This window comes from Equus przewalskii, chromosome 22 (assembly GCF_037783145.1).
Source record: "Equus przewalskii isolate Varuska chromosome 22, EquPr2, whole genome shotgun sequence".
NCBI lineage: Eukaryota > Metazoa > Chordata > Mammalia > Perissodactyla > Equidae > Equus > Equus przewalskii.
This window is the reverse complement of record NC_091852.1, coordinates 48,920,954-48,939,198: the sequence shown is the minus strand read 5'-3', so window position 1 is coordinate 48,939,198 and position 18,245 is coordinate 48,920,954. Positions and strand designations below refer to the sequence as shown.

The 18,245-nt window shown below is 51.2% G+C and overlaps 1 protein-coding gene and 1 long non-coding RNA gene across 2 annotated transcripts; one reads left to right on the top strand and one right to left on the bottom strand.

The window, feature by feature from the left end:
* The first annotated feature begins 1,329 nt into the window (after positions 1 to 1,329).
* On the top strand, positions 1,330 to 3,177 carry CCL19 (C-C motif chemokine ligand 19). Its single transcript, XM_070590085.1, has 4 exons — positions 1,330 to 1,676; positions 2,402 to 2,528; positions 2,743 to 2,836; positions 2,926 to 3,177. Exons 1-4 carry the CDS (start codon positions 1,616 to 1,618, stop codon positions 2,944 to 2,946), a joined length of 303 nt encoding a protein of 100 aa, XP_070446186.1. The 5' UTR covers positions 1,330 to 1,615; the 3' UTR covers positions 2,947 to 3,177.
* Positions 3,178 to 10,101: 6,924 nt separating this feature from the next.
* Positions 10,102 to 14,597, bottom strand: LOC139078655 (uncharacterized). The gene is made up of 2 exons (XR_011531682.1): positions 11,392 to 14,597; positions 10,102 to 11,172 (listed from the first exon to the last, which is right to left on the bottom strand). It is a non-coding gene; the product is annotated as an uncharacterized lncRNA (long non-coding RNA).
* Positions 14,598 to 18,245: the final 3,648 nt, after the last annotated feature.

Sequence of the window (18,245 nt, the reverse complement as noted above, 5' to 3'; positions counted from 1 at the left end):
TTAGATTACCTCATTTACTCCTAAGAAGTACCTCTATTACCATTCATATGTTACAGATACGGACACTAAGACAGGGAAACTGGATAACTGACACATGGCCACACAGCTAGCGAGTGGCGGAATCTGAATCCCAACCTGGGCATGCCGTCTGTAGAGTCCCACTCCTCCGTACTGTCTATGTCAACGCACAGTTGGCAGACAGGCAGTGGGGACAGTAGTCAAGTGTATAAACTTGAGAGCAAAGACACCTGAGTTCAAGACACTTGCAGGGGGACCTTGTGCTCTGAGCCTCATTCCTTACGGGTGAACAGAGAATAATATGATAATAGTAAAAATGACTTCCTAGTTTGGTTGGGAAAGTTAAGCAAGGTAATGGTGGTAAAGTCCTTGACCAGAGTCCAGCACATAGTAAATAATCAGAAATACCATTACGACTATTATTATGAATGGACGGAAAGAAAAAAGTCAGCAAACTTATAAAGGAAACATCCCCCATCCAGAAGAGGGTCCAGAGCTTGTGTGGGGATTGTTGAGTGGGTGTCCCACATATTAACTTCTCTTCTGAGGCCTTCTCTTCGGGTCTATCTCTGGTCTTTCCCATAAGGATGGGAAATCACCCTCCCCCATCTGTCGATTCCTTGAAATTTGGGGATTTGTCTGAATAAGAGCAGGCCAGCCCCTCTCCTTAGAAATCCCCTCTTGGTTCCCAGGATCCACAGGAAGAGAAAGATGAAGGGGGCTATTCTAGGCCAGGCTCCCTCCAGCTGTTCTGTTGACCCAGGTGCTGGACATACGAAAATGGCAAATAGAGAAAGGGGCAGTTCTTGCTGGGCCAGAAGGTTGAATCCCAGAGGCCTGAGATGTGGGATGAGATGCTGAGCTTACTTCCAAGTAACCTCTTTCAGCCAAGCTTGTCCCTGGTTCCCAGATGATGGATGGGCAGGCACTGTAATGATCTGGGGAGGCTACCCCAGGCTCCATGGTTGTTCCGAGGGCACCAGGGAGCCTTCTTCACCACCACCCACACTGGAGAGAAGAGAACCACAGAGAAGAGAGTACGAAGGAAGGATAAACCTAGGGAAAGTGGCACAACTCCTCACTCTGGCCCCCCAGTCCTGACCACCATTTCTGAAGGGCAGCTCTGTGGTTGATGATGCAAATGCCACCAATGAGGTGACAGTGCAGACCCTCTCTCTGGAACCGACAGCACAAGGTCCCCTTCTCTTGGCCAGATGCAGTCTGCTTAGGTTCTCAGAGCTGAAGCCAAGGAAAGCAGAAGAGGGGGGAGCTGCTGAGGGGGGAAGAGGGAGAGCAGTGTCAGGTTCCCTCAGAAAGAGGCGGCCAAAGGGGAATCCAAAGGGGAATGGACACACAGGGGGATTTCTGAGCAGAGAAAGTGAAAGTTCTGGGCCATAAATAGGAGGCAGTTGCAGCCTCACACAGGGTCTGACTCGCACATTCCCAGACACCCTCATCCCCTCAAAGGACGCCTGTGTGCTTCCCGTTGCTCCCTCCCGCTCCCAGCCAAGTCTCAGCCTCGCACACACTCCTGCACAAGCCCAGAGATTTGCTCACACTCACACACTCGCTGTCCGTCCGCCTCTGTGCAGCCTCCATGGCACCCCACGCAGCTGTGCTACTGGGCCTCAGCCTGCTGACTCTCTGGACCTCCCCTGGTAAGGCTGAGTGGGGCTTAGGGTAGGGGCCTGGGGGGATGTCTGGATCTCAGATGGCTTGGTGCTGAACATTATGGACACTGTGAGTTCGGGCTGCATGTTTCAGTGAACCCAGGGGTGCCCTGTGCCTTGTATGTGTGCCTGTGAGTGTGGGTGTATCCGGGCCCCTCAATTCCAATGTGCGTCTGTCTCTTGGTGTATCCCAGGGCGTATGGCTGCCCCTCTCTCTGCAGACTCTACTTCCTGCTACCTCAGTTTTCCGGGCAGAAGGAGAGAACAGTATATATTTGCTTGAGGTGGGGAGAATGGGAGACACTGAGGCAGGGCTAATAGTCAAGGGATCTAGCAATTCATGAGTCCTCTAACACCAGCCTCCGGCAACTCCACCTCCACCCCATTCCCCACCCCCACCGCCACCAGCCCCCCACCAACAACGGGAACATTAACTCTTAACTCTTCCTTTGTGGAGAAGTTGAGAGGTCCTGGGAGAGAAGTTGGGGTGATCAGGGCAGCAGGAAGGCATCGTGGGGCTCAGGGAAGAGGTTGTTTACCCAACAGCTTAGAAGTACCTCAATATGTTTAGAAACAAATAGGGCCCTAGAGGTGCATGCTGGCTGAATATCATCTAGCTGCCTCCACACACACACAGGCGTCCTTAATCCCAGCTAGGGGCCTGGCTTCCCCTCCTCAGGGTCCCCGTGCCCTGACACTACTTTCTTTCCCAGCTCTGGGTGGTGCCAACGATGCTGAAGACTGCTGCCTGACTGTGAACCAGCGCCCCATCCCTGGGAACATCGTGCGAGCCTTTCGCTACCTCCTCCTCAAGGATGGCTGCAGAGTGCCTGCCATTGTGTGAGTTGTGGAGAGGACTGTGTCTAACCTCATCTCCCCCATCAGCCCCTGGTGATACCCACCCACATCTTCTCTCTCTTCTCCTTGCCAACCCAATCCCTCTAATGAAGACCCTGAAACAGGTTGCCAGATGTGGTCCCCAGCCTTGCCCCTCACTCCAGGGCCTGCCAGGAAGCTGGGTTCCACAGCTCCATTCTCTCTGACCTGACTCCAGGTTCACCACAGTGAGAGGTCGCCAGCTCTGTGCCCCCCTAGACCAGCCCTGGGTGGAGCGCATCATCCGGAGACTGCAGAAGAACTCTGTAAAGGCAAGCCTGACCCTCCCCAGTCCTGCCTCCTCCCTTGAGCCCCTGCCCAAGACCCCAGCCCATGACCTTGTCTCTCCTTCCTCCTCCAGAGCAAGCGCCACAGCAGTTAGCCCATGACAGTCCCGGAGGAGGCCCTGTGTCTGAGTGAAGGGATGTGAATCACTGTGACCCCGGGGAAGCCAGGACCAGAAGGAGCTATCAGGCCTCCAGCTCCCCTGCACCAGACCTGACCCAGCTGGGTTGTCAGTGTGAGTGCGAGTGAGAGTGAGGAGGTGAGGGGCAGGAGCACAGCTCCTCCTCGCCCAGACTGCAATGCTTCCAATAAAGGCCACTGGCACCCACGGGTCGGTCTGTCTGCTGTCTGTTTGCCGTCTGTCCAGGAGGACCAAGATAGGAAGCGGGAGATGGAATGGCAGGATCTGTTTTCCACCCTGCAGACTGAGCAACCTCTTCATTGCCCTCCACCCACCCAACACCCTGCGTTCTCAGGATCGGCCCCCACGGTCAGGGCCCCACCTCATGTCTCCTCACAGCCCTCTCACACAACATGGTTCAGCGAACTGTGTCAGTTCCCTGAACGAGCCAAACTCTCTCATGCCTCCCAGTCTTTGCTCTCCAAGACAGGTATTCAAGCATCCAGGTGTCTCAGGGATCCCATGTCACAGGGGGAATTTCATGACCCAACCCAGCTCTCAGGGTTGGGGGAGGGACAGGAGGCCCAACTCTACTGCCTTGGGGGAAAGGACCCATCCACCCTTGCCATTCCCTCTGTCTGGAACACTCTTCCCATCAGTGTCTAGATGACTCTTCCTCCAGGAAGTCTTCCCTGATGCAGGCTGGGTTAGGTAGCATCCTTCCCTCCCAAGCTCCCAAGGCCTGCTGCCCCCTCTTCTGGAGCACTCATCGCGCTGAGTTACAAAAACTAGCTTGTTGACGTTCCTGGACAAGGATCATGTCTATTTCCGATTCCACTGTCGCCCTGGTAAAAGGGAGCCACTCAATAAATATTTGTCTTGAGAATGAATAAATACGTGAGGAAAGGTGCCACAGCCAGCAGGGAGGGCCCATCGGTCCCTGCAGAATCGGAACTCCAGGCCAGCCCTCCTTTCTGGTACAGTCAGTCTGGACCAGGAGCAGCCCCATCCGGGCAATTCTGGGGCCATGCTTCTCAGGGACACTGATAGACAGACCTGAGAGTCAGAGGTCAGGGTGGGAGAGGTTTGAGAGTGTGGAAGAAGGAGCAGCCAGAGAGCCAGGGAGATTCGACTTGCAGGAACCCCCCAGCCCAGCCCACAGTCCACCTGGGCCCCAGGGCCAAGGCAACACAGGCCAGGGGAGTCACAGGGAAGGAGTCTCAGCTGTGGGAAATGAAAGCCCTGTGACTCTGGGAGCATCCCACAGGGCTGCTCCAGGAGGAGTGGGCTCCTCATGCTTGGGAAGTTCCCTGGGGAAGCTGGCTGATCTCCTGGCTATGGCCCCTAAGGGCCTGTCCAGCTAGGAACAGCAAGTCTGTGCCACTGGGGTTGGAATGGCAGCCAGGACGCCAGACTGAGCATCCTTGCCTGGGAAGAGGGGCCATCATTAGACCAGATATTCCTCATCTGGTAACAAATGCAGGCCTGAGCTGGCCTGGACAGCCTGGGAAGGGAGTAGTAGGGAGAGGCTGTGCCAGCCCCTCCTCACTGAGCTGAGAGCATGGCAGCTTCTTCCTCCCCTCTGCTCACAGAATAGCTGTTCAAAACCTCGCATACTGCAGGTCCTGGAGTCACAACGAGTGGGTGGGATGGGGATAGTTTGCAGGAACAACTGCTATGGCTGGGAAGTTTGGCCTTGCTGCCTGGGGGAAATTACTTATCCATTCACGCATCCACACATCCACCCATCCAGCTGTCTCTGCCTCCATTAGACCTCCACCCACCCATCCACCCACCCCTCCACCTACCCATCCATCCATTAATCCATCCATTAAGTCAGCCGACCATGGAGTTCACAGGTCCCAGCTGTGGACACCATTTGGACCCTGTGCCCTGCTCACCAGCAGGCAGAGGACAAACACAGGTGTCAGGGGGACACATTGCTTCAAATTCTTCTCAGTTCCCAGTGAAGCCAAGTGGAGGTCAGCCCGCCACAGAGGCAGTCACCACCCCTCCCTCTGGCCCTTTGGGGAACACACAGATGGAGCAGGGGAGGCGAGGGTGGGACCCCGCAGGGAGGGGCTGCCAGGACAGAGACCCCCAGACACTACCTCCCTGACACTGCCACAGAGGGGTCCAGGAACAGTCAGGAGCTCAATGCCCAGCCCCCAACCCCACAATCCTGTTTCTGCTCCTCACTGTGCAACTCTGGGCAAGTCCTCTCCTCATTCCCCACCAACGCCTTTGTTGCCCATCTGTCAGGCAGGGGCAGGGGCTTAATTTTTAAGAGTCTCTCCAAACAAAGACTTCACTCCTAAATATTTGGGTCTCAGGCAAACCCCCAGCATTCACACAGGCCCCCCCAAAGTCGTGCACATCAGAAATGTCCCTACTTCCTGGGGCCCCAGGGACCACCCTCTAGGAATAAAGGGAAGCTGAGGTTCCTAAAGAGAGAAAATAATCCAGGAGCTAGTGAAGCAGCTAGAACAGCCCTGTGCTGGACCCTGGAGGCCTGGAGAAGGAAGAATTTGGATAAAGCCTGAGGGGTGAACCCCAGAGCCCCATGGGGAGCAGGCATGCAGCCCTCGCCACCCCTTCTCCAGCCAGTGCCTTCCCTCCTGCCTTCCTCCCTCCCTCTTTTTTTTTAACATATATATCAAAATATTTTTAATTACGGGACTCTTCCATTCAATGTGATGCCAGCCTTCTTAGTCATTGACAAAAAATTCAATTCTGGGCACGTAAGTCAAAAATTCAAACATTACTTTTATTAATTGTACAAATGAGAATAGTCTATTTGTTTCCCGGTTCTTTCCTCCCACTTTCTGACAATCTTGGATATAAGCTCATAGGGATTATCCCCAATTTACAATAGGGTTGGCTGGAAAAGTTTTCAGTTGGCTGTCTGACACTGTGAAATAAGTCAGATGGGGAAAGCCAAATACTGTATGATTTCACTCATATGTGGAAGACAAAACAACAATGATAAACAAACACATAGATACAGAGGACAGATTGGTGGTTACCAGAGGGGAAAGGGGGTGGGGGAGGGAGGAAAGGAGAAAGGGGGACATGTGTACGCTGCTGGATGGAAACTAGGCTTTTGGTGGTGAACACGATGGAGTCTACACAGAAGTTGAAACATAACAATGTACACCCAAAATTTATATAAAGTTATAAACCAATGTTACTGCAATAAAAAGAAAACAAACACCACCACTACCAAGTATTGAACACCTATCTTAGATCAGTCTTTGATGCACCATATAGCTGCATTTCCCCCATTTTTTCCAGTTAGTTCCATACTAAGAAGGAGGGCATGCTATAACCTCCTCCCCCACTTCCTTCTCTCTGGAAAGACCCTCTCAGGACCCACAGCTTAGGTTTTTTCTATCAATATTCTGGTTATCTACTGCTTGGGATAAAGAAATCTTTGAAAACTCTACTGAGGGCCTCACCCCCATTTCTAACAAAATGCATCATGAGTTTCAGACAGCCAACTTGAAAACCTCTCCCTCCCTTTTTTGCCCACCCCCAGTCACCAACCCTCCTGGGCACTGCATCATACCCCCTTATCTCCCTGCCAGATGCATCCACTTAGCCCAGCAACCTGTGACTTGTCCCACCCCACTCAAACATTCTCAGCACTCTGACTTCATCTCATCAACACCTGCTCCCTGTTTCACTCTGATGCCCTGACAAGTGTTGGATCTTGTTTGACCCCGAGTTCTGGTGGGCCAGCAGCCTACCTGCTGACCTGACAACAACGAAGCTGCCGGCTCTCTGAGGGTGGTGTGGACTCCTAGCTCCCCGACCACAATACGGGGACCTTGCTGCCTGCCTGCTTCTTTGTAGACACTTTCCTCTCTAGGGCACATGGCACTTGCTACAGGGTTTAAGGCCAGCAGCTGTGTGATACCTCCCTCCCCTGAAGGCCTGTGGTCCCAGCAGCCAACAACTGCCTAAAGGGACCTGATACCCCTGCTCAGGGAGCTCCCAGTCTTATGTCCCGCTACGTAGTGAACAAAAACTCCCTGTCCTGTCTATCGACAGAGTTCCCAGGGAAAGGGATTGGGCCTGTCCATCTCCACTGCCAACATGCCTGTGGGGCTGGCACAGAACAAGCCCAGTACACATTTGATTAACAACAAATGGAACGGAGCACGCCCGTTCCCACGATGCGCCCCCACCGCTCACACCTGGAGCACATCCAGTTCTCAAGACAGTGGGGCTGCTGCTGTGGCGTGGGTAAGGGTTTGGTCAGAGCCAGCCCCAGACGGTTTCGATCATATTTTTACCATCTCAAGTTCGATTTCTCGGTAAACCCCTACCCCTGGCCCCCCTTCTCTGGTCTCCGGGAAAATCAGAAACAGCCAGAAACCCTTGGAAATAACAGTCTCACAAAGGAGCAGGGCTCCCAAGTGGGGAGTGTCCCTCGAGCCCCTCTGCAGGAAGACGCAGGCCCCTCTCTGCTCAGAGAACTTCCTCGATGGCCCTGGGACTTTGTCCACGTGGACGGACATGGCTCTGCGGTTCTAGCGAACTCTCCACCAGCGCCTCCTAGGGGCCGGGCGCGGCTTTCATGCCGTCATCATGCTTCGGTTACAGCTGAGGAAACTGAGGTGTGGAGGTGAAGTAACGTGCCGGGCTGCAAGCTGGCAAAGTGGCAGAGCCGGGGGTCCCAGCTGGGCAGTTTGGCTCCAGAATCTGAAGTCTTAGCCACTATGCATACACCTCTCTCAGTGGACCCATCTCCTAAGTAAAAATGGGGAACCAAAGGGCAGGGCCAGGTCCGAGGAAGTGGCCCTCAGGGAATAGGGAAAGCTGTTACTTTGGGCCGCTGGCCAGGTGCCAGGCTCCAAGCTGAGCCCGTTGTGTGCATTACATCACTGCATCCTCAGACAACCCTAGGAGCACTGGATTACTAGTCTCATTCTATGTATGAGGAAACTGAGGCACACAGAGGTAGACTGACCTCCCAAGGTCACTCAGCTAGTGAGTGGCAAGGCTGAGGTCGCAGCCCAAGTCTGCCTGACCAGTAGCACTTGGGTTGAGGGTTGAGGGCTGAGGGCTGGGGGCTGGGATGTCCACTTGGGTTGGAAAGGCTTGGCTCGCTAGGAAGGGCCGGGAAAAAAAGAGAGAAGCTGGAGGCCTCAGGTAGGACCCCATGGCTTGAGCCTCCCGGAGGAAGTGGGCATGGGTTCTGGAGGTCTGCTCAGGCCTCACTTTTCGCAAGAGTGGGCAGTGGAGAAGGGGATCAAGCTACAGCTACGCCCACGTCCTCACTTCCATTCCCAGGGGAGTATCAGAGGCCAGGACCTGGTGACATAGAAAGGAAAGGAGGAATGGAGGGACAGGGCTGGAATCTGAGGGCAGGGGCAGGACTAGGGGTCCTGTGGGCGGGGCTTCTGGGGGAGGGGGCAGGCTTCTGAGCTAGGGCCTCTCTGGTGGCCTCTGAGCCAGCCTGGCTGCCACGTCTGCAGGGGAGAGCATCTCAGGACGGATGGGGTGGGATCAGACTCCTGAAGGACTCACTTCTAGGGGCCACTTCAATCTCTTGAGGGGCCAGAGACAGGCAGGACTGGGGCCAAGGGCAAGGGCAAACACAGAGCCTCTAAGGATCCAAGCAGCTGGGAGAGTCAGACCCCTCAGCCGCTTCTGTTCTTAGAACCTTAGAGTCTCCCCTGTGCTCCCATGGGGAGGCAGAAGATGTGAGCTGCCCTGCGCCCCAACCTGCCCAAGTGGGTGGCTCTAATTCCAGCAGTTTCCACACTGCCCTACCCGGATAAGTGGACAGCCACCTCAAGACATGTAGTAGAGCCAGGACCATGCAGACAGCCCTCCAGGACAGCCCGGCGGCACCACTGAAAGGTGATACCAAATGCCAGTGCCACCCCGACGACCAGATGCCTGGGGCCCCTGCCCAGCACTCCATGTTTTAGACGGCCCTCCTCCAGCCCTCCTCCAGTCACAGCTCCAGACACAGGGCAAGAGGACACGGGGCTGAGAGGACATACCCACTGGGGGCCCATGCTTCTCCTTCTTGACCACATTTCAGGAACTGAAAGCCAGAGAATGCCCTGCCCCAGGGGCCCCACGCAGCTTCCAGAGTCCATGCAGGCCTCTTGCTCAGGTCTGTCCTTCCTGGGATGGACTATGTCACTGATGTGCACACTACTAGGTGGAGAGGGTGGCCAAGAGGTAGCTATTTGCAGGAAACGTGGAAGGAGCTTGTATCTATGGGGCGGCAGTGTCCACCCGCAGGACATGAGGCCAATCCTGGCACAAGATGGAAGGAAGGTAGGGCAGGAAGGGGAAGGGGACAAGTAGGGTACTGGACCTTGGCTGTCCCCTTACCACCTCATTGCATCATGGAACTCCAAGGAGTCCAAGAATTCTGAATCTGAACCTGGCTTTCAAATTGTTTTGAAATTAGATTTTTCAAGGTAGTTAGATAGATACATGTTTATTTGACTATTTGTTAGCTTGATTTATAACTTTTCAATGTTTAGACACATGGTAAGTGGGCCTCCACTTGTACTGTTGCCACAAAGTTTAGGTGGTCAGCCTGCCAGATTCCACCTCTGGTATCACGGCCACAGCTGCCCCTAGAAAACAGACATCACTTCCGCCACCATTCCTACCACCGCCAAAACGGATGCTCCACTAACCCTGCTCCTTGGCATCACTACCAGCTTCCTGTCACAGTCCTTGGAAGGTGCTTCTGATTGGCTAAGCCAAGGTCATATCCCCAAGTCCTAGCTGCAAAGCGGGCTGGGAAAATTAGGATGTGACCTCTGGGGATTCTGTGATGGAAGGCAAGCTCTTCCAGTGACCAAGACTAATAAAGCAGGAAATTCCTCAAACATAGAAAGGGGTTAAGGTTGTGGGCAGTGAAAACATGATAACTACCTCTATAGTCCACCCTATGGCTATCCAACATCAACATTCATTCTTCTTCCCAACCCTAAACTTCTTAAAAATCTAAGAGTGTTACCTAACATAATATTACTTTTGCTTATACAACCAAAACAATTCACCTCTCCCCAAAGAGAGACTACTCAGGGCCTTGGCAATTACCACACCTGTCTTTGTCACTTGGGCTGCCATAATAAAATACCACAGACTGGGTGGCCGAAACAACAGAACTTTATTTTCGCACAGTTCTGGAAGTTAGAAGTTCAAGTTCAAGGGGCCAGCATGGTCAGGTTCTGGTGAGAGCTCTCTTCCTGGCCTGCAGAGGGTCACCTTCTCACTGTGTCCTCACACGGCAGAGAGATCTCTCCCTCTTCCTCTTCTTAGAGGCCAGTCCTGTCTGATTAGGGCCCCACCCTGATGACCTCATTTCACCTTAAGTACTTCCTAAAGACCCTATCCCAGATACAGTCATGTTGGGAGTAGGGCTTCAATGTACGAATTCTGGGGGACACAATTCAATCCACAGCAAAACCCAGTTCTACCGTGTGTGTGTGTGTGTGTGTGTGTGTGTGTGTGTGTGTGAGAGGAAGATTTGCCCTGAGCTAACAGCCATGCCAGTCTTCATCCACTTTATACGTGGGATGCCTCCACAGCGTGGCTGATGAGTAGAGTAGTCTGCACCCAGGATCCGAACCCTCAAACCTGGGCCACTGAAGCAGAGCATGTGGAATTTTAACCACTCAGCCACAGTGCCACCCCACCCCCACCCCCAACAAAATCCAATTCTAAATCCAAGATCTGGAAGTGACATCCATTCCTCCCCTAGTTTTGCTGTAATCTCATCTCCCTATTCTACCACCTGAGAACCACCACCAAGACACCTGATTGGTTAGGATAGGCTGGGTTACGCTGCAACAACAAATGCCACCCAAATCTGAGTGGCTTAAGGCAACAAAATTCTATTCCCCATGCACACCAAGCCTGCTGTGGGTCCAGGCGAGTCTCTAGCACAGCTGTGCTCCTTACGGTGGCTCAACATTTCCGGCTGCCTTGATCTTTGGGCATGCTCCTTCATCTCAACACATGTTCCATGATCATTCCAGCCACGGAAGACAGCAAGGGGAATCCTTGCTTAAATGCTTCTGTCCACAGATGACACATGCCACTTCTGCACACATTTCATTGGCTGAAGTCGGTCACAGAGCCATGCCCAACATCAACAGGGCAACTGCCAGAAGTAAACCAGAGTCTTCATGAGTACGAGCAACATCACCACAAGAACCTCTATTCAAGAACGGAACAAAGGAAGATGAAAGGAAAGGGCAGTCAGTGGAAGAAAGAGAGATATTTCACAACCAGGCAGGAAATCTGCATAAAACCCACAGTCTGAAACTGGTCCTGGGGCTGAGCTGGCATTTACTACTTCCTTCCTGTATTAGTTATCTATCGCTGTGTATCAACTCACCACAAATTTAGCGGCTTCAAAAAATCCAAATTTATTACCTCAGTTGCTGTGGGTCAGCAGTCCAGGTACAGATTGGCTGGGTCCTCTGCTCGGGGTCTCCCCAGGCTGAACTTGGGGATGCAACCTCATCTCAGGCTCAGACTCCTCTTCTACAGCCTCTAGGTGTTGGCAGTTGGGGTTGTAGGACTGAGGTCCTCAGTTCCTAGAGCTGCCTGCAACTCCCTGCTGCATGGCCCTCTCCACAACAGGACAGTTTGCTTCTTCAAGGCCAACATGAGAGCATCTGCTGCTGCCTCTTATCTCCAGACACTTTTTTAAAGGACCTATCTGATTAGGTCAGGCCCACCCAGGATAATCTCCCTTTTGACTAACTCAAAGTCAATTGATTAGGGACCTTAATTACATCTGCAAAATCCCTTCATTTTTGCCATATGGCAATAGCTTAATCACATGTGTGATATCCTATCATATTTACAGGTAAAGAGGTCAAGGGGAACCCCTCAAAGAAGGATTATACAGGATACACAAACCAGGGGACAGGAATCTAGAATTCTCTTTACCACCCTTCCTCTATGACTTATTCCTTTTACCTCCAACTGGCACTTCAGCCAGTTGATATTCTATGATTGTTAAGGGACCCAAACTTTCACACCCAAGGGATACCAGCCCCTGGTGGTCCAGCTTGATGAAGGTTACAGGGGTTCTCCATTAACTTTGACCACTGGGCATGACGTCACTATGAGGTACCCCAGGTACCCCCAGGATCACCTGGATGCCTTTACACTCCTCCACAACCCCATCTTGTAGCAGCAGCCTTATTTCCCCTCAATAGTCAGGATTGACCTCCCAGGCCAGTGTGATAACTCCACATTCACCCCGTGGCATGAGAAGCCCAAGCCAGATGATAGCCTTAGCTTCCAATCTAAGAAAACCACTCCCCTTCCAGAAAAAACGAATGAGATGTTCTGCACACTAGAAAAACATTCTTCTCCACTGTCCTTCAGGATCACCCTGAATGGAGCTTTAACATGTATAGTGGTCCACCACAAGCTAGTCCAAGCAAACTGTGCAGAACCATACAAGCCTGGCTCAAAAATGGCTTTGTGGGTCAATGGCCATAGGGAAGTTTCCATGGGCTATAGGTGTGGACTGATGCAAGGGTGGCGATAACCCAGGAATGGGCATGCTGGGAGTGTAAGCACCCTCACTGACCTTGTACAGCATGGCTATCACCACTGGATCTGCTGAGCTAAAAGGCTGAGCAGCAGAGGCTGGCACTGCTACCACCTTTACCATCACCACTACCAAAATGGATCCCTATGGTCTCTTCTCCTTTTCATCACTAGCTCCAATTTACAGTCCTGAAGGGTGCACCTGATTGGCTGAACCAGGCCATGGGACCACTCCCTAAATGCAGGGGGAGTGAGAAAGTGAGTATCCAGCCTATCAGGCTTTTATGTGGGAAAGAGGTTCAAACGTGGTCAGTCAAAAACAACACAAAGGTCTGCTACAACATATAAATAAAAGAACTTCAAATTGGATATATGTATGAAAGACACAACAAAAAAGGCTAAGAATGATAAAAATGGGAAGAGATGGCAACGACATGTTTTACATTTAAATAGGGTGGTTAGGGAAGGCCTCTTTGAGGAGACAATAGTTAAGCTAACACCTAAAAGAGAAGTCAGCCCCTCGAGGAGAAAAGACCAGTGTGGCTGGAGTATAGTGGGCAAGGAGGAGAGGGTACAAGGTGAGGTAAGCCAGGGAGGCCGGGGTTGCATGATCCGAGTCTTTACAGGACACAGGAAAGAGTGCCAATTTTGTTAAGGCTATGAAAGACGTAAGCAGATGAGTAACATGACCTCATTAACAGTTTAAGAAGATCCTCCTGGAAGTTTTGAAAATGAGTTCTATAGGGCAGTGGGAAGGTCAGAGGGCTCTTCCAGTAGTCCAGGAAAGAAACGATGCTGACCTGAGCCAGCTGGTGGCAGCTGGAACAGAGGAGGGTTCTCGACATACTTGTGAAACTGAACAGCAGGCTGAGCTGATAGCTTATATTTGAGGCCTGAGGGAAAGGGGAAAACCAGGATGACACCAGTCTGCAGGCCCAAGCAGCTAGAGGGATGGTGGTGACATCCTCTGCAGTGGATGACTGGAAAAGGAGACCAGCTGGGAGGGAGGTACTGGGAATCGAGAGTTTGGTTTGAAATAAGGTGTCTTTGAGAAAGCCAAGAGAAAATCCCAAACAGGCAGTTGGTTCTACAGCCTGGAACCCGGAAGAAAATCTGTACGTCACTTCCAGTCCTTCTACCTCTTCTTTCCTTCACTCTGGTTGGCCACCAAGTCATGAGCTTTGTGCCTCTTTATGTCTGTGGTGTCTGTGTCTCCCCAGCCCCACAGCTACGGCCAGCCCTGGCTTCAGCCTCCCTCCTCCGGGCAGGAGCAGTACCTGGGCTGGTCATCCCCACGGTTCCATCCTCCGGAATCTTTCCAAAGATAGATCTGACCAGAAATAACTTCCCCAGTCCACCTTCCCCGCACACATAGCTTCTCTCCCCACTTGCCCTTCCCCCACCTCACCCACAGTGGGATTAATCACAAACCCGATCCCTCCTCTGAGCCTTGTGCTTGCTTTTCATTCTCCCTGGAATGTCCTCCCTCCTGCCTCACCCATCCTCATGGCTCTACAGAGCTCCTTCCACCCTGCAGCCTCCCCTCTGATCCCCCAGGGCACACCATCTCCAGCCACATAGGTCACCTTCTGCTTTGTGTTCAGGGGCCCTTGTTTCCTGAGCATCTCCCAAGCAAGCTTAGCCCAGGCTCAGGAACCCTGGGGCTCAGAGTGGCCCAAATTGCAGGAAACGAAGGAGAGGGGGTGTGTGGGAAATCCTGACAGTGGTGTTACTTCAAACTCCAGAGGGCAAGAGGCAGGGAAGGGGGGTGTGCTATTGCTCAAGACTTCCCCCATCCTGGTGTCCCATCACCTCCGGAAGTCCTATGCAATGTGCCACCCACACTCTGAGCCTGCAGGGCCAAGCCTTCCCTCTGGCTGGGCAGGGACCCTCTGGATATGGACAGAGGCTTTGGAGAAGGAGGTGTGAAGCAGACCCCTTCCCAGGATCAGGGACTTTCAGGAGCTGAGTCATCTGGTTTCTTGCTCATTTCCAGCTCCTTTCTGGAACAAGACAGCCCAGCCTCCTCAGGCCAGAGCTCCCCTTCCACAGGCCATGAGTCCCATATCCCCTTTCTCCTATATGCTAGACGCCCTCTGCAGGCCCCAGGAGGCTGAGCCCAGGCCAGGAGCCCCATATCCCATTTTCCCTGTGCAATGGATGCCCCCTGCAGGCCCTTGGAGGCTGAGAGCCACGAAGGGATGGATTGACAAGCAGTCAGAACACATGCTCACACAAACACACAAGTGCTGACACCCTCATCACCCACATATGTCCATACCCACCCCACACACAGGCATACAGTCAATCACTCACCTACATCAGGGACACACCACGGACATTTAAGCATATAATCACAATATAGACACAAAAGCACATACATGATTACACATACACACAGTCATGGCCACAGACACACAAACACACATGGGCACAATCTTTCCTCCTGGAGAGGAGTGTTTCTTTAGAAGAAATAGGCTGAAAAGCCCCCTGGGGAACGGGTGATATCCTGAGTGGTGGACTTCATAAGAGGGTCCAGCTTCCAGGTCTCATAGGGCCAGTTGACTGGGGAGCCGTTTGTTTTGCTGGGAACTAGAGTGACTTTAGGTTTGGAACAGGGCAGATAAGAGTTAGGGTAGAGCTTCTAGAAAGAGAAATGTGGAGTTGGCAAGAGCTTAATCTATGTAACTTGTACGCAAGCTCATTCTTAGAAGCTGGGCTCCTGAACTCAGCAAGCCAGACTGAGCTGTCCTCACCACATCCCGAGATGCCCTAAAGAGAGAGAGGCCTTCGGATACTGGTGATACATGGTAGGTGATGAATGAGAAAGGGGGACGGACCGAACTTTCACCGACTGCCCACTGTGAGTCAGGCACATGTCCTACCTCACTAGATATATATTATTCCCATTTTACAGATGAGGAAACTGTCACCTGTTCCCTGTTTATGTCCAAGGTCATAAAGCCAGATTCTAACACAAGAGTCTGAGGATGAAAACCCATTGTTTCCACTACATTAGTAATGGCAAATGCAAGGCATACATGTTCCCACTCCCAACTCATGTTCTCAACAATGACAGGACGTATGCATCTTCCCCACAGATCTATACCAAGGCTCAGCAAATTATGGCCCCTGGGCCAAATTCAGCCTGCCACCTGTTTTTGTAAATAAAGTTTTATTGGAATACAGCCATCCCTCTTCATTTACAGATTGTCTATGGCTGCTTTTTGGCTACAACAGCAAACTGATTAGTCACTACAGAGGCCAGCAAAACTTTAAATATTTACTATCTTTTTACTTTTACAGAAAAAGTTTGCTAATCTCACCCAAACCCAGCCTTAGAATTGGAGTTGGCAACTGGGACAAGGCTTACTGCCTTTGGTATCTTAGCATTGAAGGATGGTCAGATAAATAAATGAATGGGATGGATGGATTGATGGATGGCTGGATGGAGAGATGGACAGACAGACATACATAGGTAGTATACCAGAGTTTTGCTCCAAATGCCAATGTTCTGCCATTTATAAGCTGGGAAACATTGGGTAAACTAATCTTTCTGAGTTTTAGGTTTCTCATCTATAAATGGGGATAATAATACAGTAATCATTATTCAGAGCTCTTTCTCCTGCAAAAGACAAAAACCCAACTTAAAGTAGCTTAAGCAAAAAGTTATATTTGTCATATCACATAACTAGATCCATTAAGATGATTTAGTCTACTTCAGCCCTACTTGATCCAGGGGTTCAAAAGATGTTATCACCATCTCTTAACTTTATTTCTAATTCTTTGTGTGGGGGCCTCATTCCTGTTATAGACAGGTGCTCTTCTAGCAGCAGCAAATATGGCCACTGGAAGCCTCAAGTCTAGATTTTTATAGTGAATGATCTAAAATAGAGACCCTCTTTCTCCTAACATCAAACTCCATGAAAAGCTCTGATTAAGGAGCTTGTGACACATACTCAGTTCTTCAGTATATTACAGTGATGGGGAATGGGGTGCTCTGATCAGGGCACTGTGGTTGACAGACCCACCAAGACTATATGAAGCGGGAGAGGAGCTCCCGAAAGGAACCTTAAAAAGGAGTATAGAACAGTGTCTGCATGAACAAAAACATAGCTTATGGCACTCTACTTCACAGCTTCGTCATGCAACAACAAATTTAAAGTATTTAGCAGGGAACCTGGCACATAAGGATCAACAAATGTTAACTATTACCATAAATGATAGATAGATAAATGGACGCCTTACTAGATGCATAATGGTTGAACATACAGATGAATAAGTGCAGATGAAGATATGAAAAGACAGATGAAAGGAAATATGGAAGAAGGAAAAATGGACCAATGAAGAGACAAAGATGGGTGGACATACGGACACATGATGGATGGATAGATAGATGGATGGATGGATGGATGGATGGATGGAAGGATGGATGGATGGATGAATGATGGATAGATAAGCCAGAAAAAAATGGGCCCACAGTTAAGTGTGTCACATCATATGCTCTAGGGCTGGGAATGGGAAACAGAATAGCACTCCACAATTAGTCTTTCCTGAGAGGTCTCCTCCTCTGGTCTCTGTCTCTTGGATCTCTCTCATCAGTTGGGAAAAGTATTTGCTTCCCTCTCTCATCTCTAGATTCCTGGTCTGTGAACTGACCAGCCTCTTTTTCCTCAGAAATCCCCTTGTAATTCTCAGGATAGGTAAGGCATGGTTAGAAGAAGGGAGTGTTCTAGGCCAGGCTTATCTCAATCTATTCCTCCAATTCAGCTTGGAACACAGGAAAATGTGTCAATGGGGAGAGGGGCAGTACTGGGTGGGCCAGGAGGGTGAAGCCCTAGAGTCCCAGGATGTGAGGTAGGGGAGCTGGACCTGCTCCCAAAGAACTTTCCCTTTACCTCTGCTTGTCCAAGGGATGAGTGAGTCTCAGATGATGGATGTGGAAGCACTGAGATAGGCCTACGGAGACCTGGGGAACCTGGGAGGGGACCTTCTCCAGCCTTATCCCGCTTCTTGTGATTGTCCTCAGGGAATCTACGGGACCAGCTAGGTCCCATCCTTCCCACTCCAGGTGTCTTAGGACCACCGAGAAGAGGTGGAGGTGAGGAGAAACCTGGGAAAGAGGGAGGCACTCTTTACTGAACCTCTAATCCTGAACCAAGCCCTGACCCCTAGCCTGAAGTCTGAGAGTTCAAATACCTCGGAGGAGATAACACTGCAAACCTTCCCTAAGGGCAACAGTACAAACCCTCCTTCCTTCTTCCAAACTGCTGATTGCTGAGATTCTCAGAGCTAAAGACAAGGAGTGAGAAATGGGGGAATGGGGACAGGGAGGCTACTGAAGAGTTATGAAAGGGAAAAAAGGTTCTTCCAGAGAGAAGGAGACAGTGGGGAGCATATCCAGTGGAGAGGTATCCTGCGACCAACTCATGTACTGCAATTCAATTCGGACACTAACTACCCAGAGTTAGCGTTAGACTCCACAGGTTTAAGGGCACAGTCCCAAAAAACCTGCCCCCACTTGAGCTGCCAGCTACAAGTGGGGTCCCCAGGCCACCTGCATCTCTGACCAACCAGCTACAAGTCCTGGATGTTCTCACAATGCTCCTCAGGTTCAATAATTCACTGGAGTGGCTCACAGAACTCAGGAGTGCTACATTTACAATTAGTTTTTTACAAAAGATATAAACCAGGAACAGCCAAATGAAGAGATACACAGG

Excerpts from the sequence above, each read along its gene's own strand:
- CCL19 (XM_070590085.1), top strand. The coding sequence starts at position 1,616 with ATGGCACCCCACGCAGCTGTGCTACTGGGCCTCAGCCTGCTGACTCTC. Across the intron at positions 1,677-2,401 it reads GACTCTCTGGACCTCCCCTG|CTCTGGGTGGTGCCAACGAT; the intron begins GTAAGGCTGAGT and ends TTTCTTTCCCAG. Across the intron at positions 2,529-2,742 it reads TGCAGAGTGCCTGCCATTGT|GTTCACCACAGTGAGAGGTC; the intron begins GTGAGTTGTGGA and ends ACCTGACTCCAG.